Raw genomic sequence first — 7569 nt, forward strand, 5'->3', positions numbered from 1 at the left:
CTGTACTGAAGTATTTTTAGAACAGAGGAAAAGGAAGAGATGACTTTGGTTTTTCCTATAGACTCCTATGGAGAACTGCTTCCTGCTGATCTCTGGGGAGTTTAAGGTTTCATTGTACAAGTCATGGTGCTTTATACTAGGAGTAGGAAATGTCTGCTTATAAAAATGTTTCTTCCCTGTAGGAAAATCTGCTCTTCACTGGGCAGCTGCTGTCAATAATGTGGAGGCGACTCTTTTGCTGTTGAAAAATGGGGCCAACCGAGACATGCAGGACAACAAGGTACAATCTGTGGGCTCTGAGCTCGAGGAGGCTCGTAGCCCTGCCTCAGTTATAAGCCCCTTCCTGTTTCTATTTACAGCTTCTCTTATGATATACATAAAGATGGAAGCAGTTTGGGCAGACACTGGGTTTGGAGAGCGTGATGAGGACACTGGGCTTGTCCAGGCATGTGTCAGGACTGAGTTCTCTGCCCTCTCAGTACTCAGCTGACAGTAGGCTGGCTGTGGATAGCTTGGCACACCTTTCCTCTTCCCTGACATTTCCTTTTTCCAGTTGTCTCTTCTGTTCATACTTCTTTTTCTCTTGTTTTCTTTCTTTTTTCCCTCCCACTTTTTTTTTTTTCCTGTCCTTGGATACCCTGATGTTTTCCTGTTTGGTTTTCTCCCTGAGTTTTTTGTCCTGCTTCCTTCTCTTGTTCATCTTCTCTCAGTTTTCTTATCTTAGTCCTTTCTTGCACATGTTTTGTCTCTTCTTTCTTTTACTCTTTCCCTTATTTTTCCAAGTTCTGTGCATGCTTTAGTTTCTTCTCTTCCTTCCTTTCTTATTTCTAACTCCTTTTCCTATTAGAACCTTATTTTGATAAGCTCAGAACTGTTTTAAGTGAGTCTCCGGCTCAGGGGCATGCTTTATTTTATGAATTCCCAACTAAAGAGATATTCCCTCCAAGGGGCAAAATTGTTTTTTGAGGAGAGGTGAAATAATCGTACTCTTTTCATGTATAAATCACAGATATACATTCAGCACATTGATAGAGGCACAGCCTATCTGTGGTATTAGTATTTCATGGGGGAGATAGTTAGGAAAACATGTCTAAGGGGATGATCATAAGAAAAAATGAGAAACACTACTATATTCTCAAGAGTGTTATTAACGTGTTCTATGATGGGCCTTTTCTGTAGGAAGAGACACCTCTGTTTCTTGCTGCCCGGGAGGGGAGCTATGAAGCAGCCAAGATCCTGTTAGACCATTTTGCCAATCGAGACATCACAGACCACATGGATCGTCTACCCCGCGATGTGGCTCGGGATCGCATGCACCATGACATCGTGCGCCTCCTGGATGAATACAATGTGACCCCAAGCCCTCCGGGCACCGTGCTGACTTCTGCTCTCTCACCTGTCATCTGTGGGCCCAACAGGTCTTTCCTCAGCCTGAAGCACACCCCAATGGGCAAGAAGTCTAGACGGCCCAGTGCCAAGAGTACCATGCCCGCTAGCCTCCCTAACCTTGCCAAGGAGGCTAAGGATGCCAAGGGCAGTAGGCGGAAGAAGTCTGTGAGCGAGAAGGTCCAACTGTCTGAGAGTTCTGTAACTCTGTCCCCTGTTGATTCCCTAGAATCGCCTCACACATATGTGTCTGACACCACATCCTCTCCAATGATTACATCCCCTGGGATCTTGCAGGCCTCACCCAACCCTATGTTGGCCACTGCCGCCCCTCCTGCCCCAGTCCATGCCCAGCATGCACTGTCTTTTTCTAACCTTCATGAAATGCAGCCTTTGGCTCATGGGGCCAGCACTGTGCTTCCCTCAGTGAGCCAGTTGCTGTCCCACCACCACATTGTGCCCCCAGGCAGTGGCAGTGCTGGAAGCTTGGGTAGGCTCCATCCAGTCCCAGTCCCGGCAGATTGGATGAACCGCATGGAGGTGAATGAGACCCAGTACAATGAGATGTTTGGTATGGTCCTGGCTCCAGCTGAGGGCGCCCACCCTGGCATAGCTCCCCAGAGCAGGCCACCTGAAGGGAAGCACATAACCACCCCTCGGGAGCCCTTGCCCCCCATTGTGACTTTCCAGCTCATCCCTAAAGGCAGTATTGCCCAGCCAGTGGGGGCTCCCCAGCCTCAGTCCACCTGCCCTCCAGCTGTTGCGGGTCCCCTGCCCACCATGTACCAGATTCCAGAAATGGCCCGTTTGCCCAGTATGGCTTTCCCTACTGCCATGATGCCCCAGCAGGATGGGCAGGTAGCTCAGACCATTCTTCCAGCCTATCATCCTTTCCCAGCCTCTGTGGGCAAGTACCCCACACCCCCTTCACAGCACAGTTATGCTTCCTCAAATGCTGCTGAGCGAACACCCAGTCACAGTGGTCACCTCCAGGGTGAGCATCCCTACCTGACACCATCCCCAGAGTCTCCTGACCAGTGGTCAAGTTCATCACCCCACTCTGCTTCTGACTGGTCAGATGTGACCACCAGCCCTACCCCTGGGGGTGCTGGAGGAGGTCAGCGGGGACCTGGGACACACATGTCTGAGCCAACACACAACAACATGCAGGTTTATGCGTGAAAGAGGCTGCCTCCAGTGTAGAGACATAACTGCCTTTTGTAAATGCTGCTGAGGAACAAATGAAGGTCATCCGGGAGAGAAATGAAGAAATCTCTGGAGCCAGCTTCTAGAGGTAGGAAAGAGAAGATGCTCTTATCATTCACGTAATGCAGGAGAAGCAGTTCATCAGTTTCACTGGATATCAGCAAGGCTTATTGGGGGGCATGGCTCCTTCTAATCTAATAATCAAGACAAGTTCATGGAAATGCAAGATGAATACAAGCCTTGGGACCATGTTTACTGTCTTCTATTTGGAGAATAAGATGGATGCTTATTGAAGCCCAGACATTCTTGCAGCTTGGACTGCATTTTAAACCCTGTGGGCTTCTGCCATATCCATGAGAAGATTCTACACTAGAGTCCTATTGGGAATTGTGCCCCAGAATTCTGCCTGAATTGACCTACGCATCTTCTCCTCCTTGGACATTCTTTTGTCTTCATTTGGTGCTTTTGATTTTGCACCTCTCCGTGATTGTAGCCCTACCAGCATGTAATAGGGCAAGACCTTTGTGCTTTTAATCATTCTGGCCCATGAAAGAGACTTCAGCCTCCTTTCCCCTCCTGTCTTCCCAGCATCCCTTGGAGTCTCACAGGGGTTACTTTGGTATGGTTCTCAGCATAAACCTTTGAAGTATGTTTCTTTTGCAAATGGACATACTGTATTGTGTTCTCCTACATAGATCATTCCTAGAGAAAGAAGGGGAGCAGAATATTTTTCTTGAGCAAATTTTGGGGACAGGAGATCCCTTCAAGACGCTGCACCTTAATTTCTCTTGTCTGTATACAAATCTTCATATAAACTTTACCAGGAAGAAGGGTATAAGTCTGTTGTTTTTCTGTGAGTGGGCCTGGACAGTGTGAAGTTTTATCCTTGATAGTCTAGTTACTATGATTCTCCACTTTTTTAAAACCAGAAAAAGGATTGGAATGTTAGAATGACCAAGAGACAAGCTAACTTGTGTAAGAGGAAGTTACCCACCCGCAGGTCCCCCAGCTTCCTACCCAACATTCCGTTCACTGCCTGTATGGAACACATTTGTCCCAGATCTGAGCACTCTAGGCCTGTTTCACTCACTCACCCAGCATATGAAAGTAGTCTTTTAATTGTTGAGCCTTTCCTTTCATCTCCACAGAAGAAAATGTCTGAAATGTTGTACCCTTGCCATTTAGGACTGAACTTTCCTTAGCCCAAGGGGCCAAGTGACAGTTGTCTCCTTTTTGTCCGGTGATCAGTGTCTACCTCCTGATTATCTTTCTGCTTAAAGGCCTGCTGACCAAGCTTTCTTTCACACTGTGTGGTCTGAGTTACTGGTATACCCAGTATGTTCTCACTGAAGACGACTTTCTGTGTTCAAGTGAAGGAAATGGAAAGTCGGGCTTGTTTTCTAGGGTCTAAGCCCTATGAGAAGGTTGGAAAAGGAGGAACTATATAGCAGCCTTTGCTATTTTCTGCTACCGTTTCTTTCCTTTGAAGTGGCCATGACATTCCCTTTGGCAACTAACATAGAAACTCACCAGAACGTTTTCCTTTCCTAGAGTCACCTTCTAGATGATAGTGGACAACAACTCATTGTCGTCATTCTCATGTTCAGACTGTGATAGCCCCTCACCTGAATCCGCTCTCTGTATCCATGTTCTTGGCAATTTCCTTGACTGTCTTTTAATTCCAGAAGCGTCTTAGTCAATTGTAGAAAAAGAATAGTTTTCTTTTTCTTACCCTTGGGCCAGTTAATAATTCGTCCTTGGCTACACTGCCACTTCTGTACAGTGCTGCGATGCCCATGACGCCTGCAAAATAATTTCTGCCTGGGCATTTTGTAGATATTAATAGGTGGATTCCTGACTCTTGGTTTGAATGACAGTTCTCATTGCATGGCTGCAGATATACATCAGTGCACCCCACTTACCTGATTTGTCTGTCGATGGCCCCATATGGAAAAATCTGTTGGCATAATAGTTCACAAATGGTTTTTTCACTCCTATTCAAATTTATTGGACCAACAAAAATAATTAGTTCTGCCCTGAGATAAGCAGATTAAGTTTGCTCATTTTCTGTTGTATTCTCTCCACGTGGCAACAATCCGTCAGCTTCTTTCATAGTGTGCAGACATTTTATCATTCCAAATGGTGACTCTCTGCCCTTGGACCCATTTATTATTCACAGATGGGGAGAACCCATCTGCATGGACCTCTCTGGACACAGCATACCTGCCCCTTCCTGCCCTCCTGCTCCTTCCCCACTTCTGGAAGTATTAGCTGTTGATCCAGCCACTTGGATATTTTATATCCTCCCTTTTCCCTAAGCACAATGTTGGACCAAATTGCTTGTTTCTTTTTCTCGGAATACTTTAATTTGGATCCTTTGGGTTTGGAGAAAGGGATTGTGAAAGCTGTCATTATAGACAACAGGTTTCAGTGAGGAGGAGGAGGAGGAGGACAACACTGCCTTTCAGACATTTTACTGATCTCTTAAAGAACTCTTGAATTGTGTGGTATCTAATAAAAGGGAAGGTAAGCTGGATAATAACTTTCTTATTTGGATTCTGAATTGGAGACTCAGTTTTTACAAGACACATCTTTTATGCCATGTATAGATCCTCTTCTGCCATTTTTGGTTTATTTTTATTTTTATAAATTCTTCCTTTCTTTGACTCCTCTTCTGCCTGCCTTTGGGGATAGGTTTTTTGTTTGCTTATTTGCTCCCTCTGTATGTGATGGTGGGGGAGGGAGAGGTGGGAGGAAGAGAGTCTGAGAATTAAAGATTTCAGTGTAAGCAATCAGCTATGATGCTCAAATCCATTGCATCATCTTATTGAATTTGCCAGTTTGTGATTCTTGCATAGTAAAGAACCAAAGGTATAATGTTTTGTTGAGAGGTGGTTTGGGGGTTTTGACCCTAACCAATACATTGAATGTATGATGACTATTTGGGAGGACACATTGATGTACCCAGAGGCCCCCACTAATAACTGGTACTATGGTTATTTCCTTGTGTACATTTCTCTTAAAAGTGATATATCTGTTTGTATGAGAAACCCAATAACCAATAAAAATGACCGCATATTCCTGACTAAACATAGTAAGGAAAATGCACACTTTGTTTTTACTTTTCCATTTCATGCTAAAGGTAGTTAAGATGAAATTTATATGAAAGCATTTTTATCACAAAATAAAAAAGGTTTGCCAAGATCAGTGGTGTTATATTTTTTATTTTCCAATACTGCATCCATGGCCTGGCCATGTTACCTCATGAGACCATAATCTACTGAGAAAAACATTTTCTTTTCTTTCTGAATCCCACAAAGACTAGCGCCAAACTTCTTTTTTTTTCTTCCTTGAGTTAGATCATAAATAAATGCTTCCGGAGACAAAGCATCTGTGAAATAGGAAACATCACAGAACTGAGCACTCTTCTGTGCACTAGCCACAGCTGGTGACAGACAGTTGCTCAGGGACAAGGTGCCTTCCAATTTTCCATGGAAAGTAGCTGCTATAGCAGGAATTGGGAATTGGGATATAAATAATAATATTATGCTGTTATGTAAACCATTGATCTGTAACATTCCTCAAGTGAAATTTGCATAGAACTTAATATACAGGATTATAAAATAATGATTTATGTATAAATTTGTAACAAGTTCACATACACTTATTTATAAAGTGAGTAGATATCTGAACATGAATATTTGGTGTTGATAATATGTATTGCATTAGCAGCTTCATATCAACCCTAACATCTTATTTCCATTTTCCATTATTTTCCAGAAACTTTATCAATCACACATGCATAATTATAAATGATAACAGTTTTTTATATGTTGGTAACAGTATTCTTTTATAAATGACTTGAAATCTTAGGATATGCTTCTGTTAAGTACATAAAGGAGCTTTGTTCAAGATCTGCACACTTAAGGTATTAACATAATTTAGCATTAATTGGTTATGCTCAGAATATTTTAATTTTATATAAAACATATTTAAGTCTTCATGTTGGGTTTTATAATGGTGGAAGAATAAAATGAATTTGAGAGCTAAGGAATGGTCACCTGTGCAGGCCGGCCACTCAGAGTTCAAGTTGCCACTTGCAAACTATTTGGGAACTAAATTGCTTCATGAAAATCTGCTTCAGTGGATCCAGGCTGCAGGCCATTGGGTGGCTGACCACATCCTGTCCCTGCAATTATAAGTCTTGAATCCTAGCCTATTATGCAGGGAGGACTCGGACACTCCAAGATGTGAAGCCAAAAAAGGAGAGCAGGGCTAAAGCAAAGTGCCACCCCATCACAGAGCTGGCGCAGTCGGCTTGGACGCTAGACCATGAGCATGCCAGGAGAGGGGCTGGTGCCTCTCAGTCATGCAACTAAGAAGCTTTACAACCCAAGGAGAGGGGCTGGCTCCTTTATCAGAGCAACCTCCTTAATGCCCACATGCTTTTCAGGATGTGGGCAGTGGGGAACTGTGAGCCTGTTACTGCCTCTGCCACTGTGTCTTTTAGCCACAGGGTATATGAAATTTGTGTGTGTGTGTTTGTGTAACAGAATTTTTCCTTCTTTTGACTTAGCACCTAGAGAAACACATTTAAAATATTTGCACCAGTCAAGTCTCAACCACAAAGTGAGGGCACACTCAAATTAGGATACATCAAATAGGGCTATTTACAAAGGATTAATTATGAAAGTGTGTGTGAGATGTAGGGGACCAACACACAGTAGTGCAGAAACCCTCTGTAGAATCAGCAGAGTGATTTTCCACTCCTGGGCGCAAAAGGCCAGAAGTCACTAGGACCTGGAAGCATAGTCTTGTAGAGCACGGGTCCCCAGTCCCTGGGCCACGGGCTGGATACCATAGTCTGTTAGGAACTCTTAGGAACCAGGCTGCACAGCAGGAGGTGAGTGGCAGGCAAGTGAGCATGACTGCCTGAGCTCTGCCTCCTGTCATATCAGCAGTGGCATTAGATTCTCA

General features: G+C 44.0%; 1 protein-coding gene across 1 annotated transcript in view; it reads left to right on the top strand.

The window, feature by feature from the left end:
* The window catches only part of LOC108299168 (neurogenic locus notch homolog protein 2-like), a gene marked incomplete at its 5' end in the record, with an annotated part of 44163 nt that extends 38364 nt beyond the window's left edge, over positions 1-5799 (top strand). Inside the window, 2 exons of the mRNA XM_017521521.2 lie at positions 183-280; positions 1180-5799. Of these exons, the coding sequence (XP_017377010.1) occupies positions 183-280; positions 1180-2568 (1487 nt within the window). The remainder of the gene's footprint in view (positions 1-182; positions 281-1179) is intronic.
* Positions 5800-7569: the final 1770 nt, after the last annotated feature.

This window comes from Cebus imitator, unplaced genomic scaffold (assembly GCF_001604975.1).
Source record: "Cebus imitator isolate Cc_AM_T3 unplaced genomic scaffold, Cebus_imitator-1.0 Scaffold2528, whole genome shotgun sequence".
Lineage (NCBI taxonomy): Eukaryota > Metazoa > Chordata > Mammalia > Primates > Cebidae > Cebus > Cebus imitator.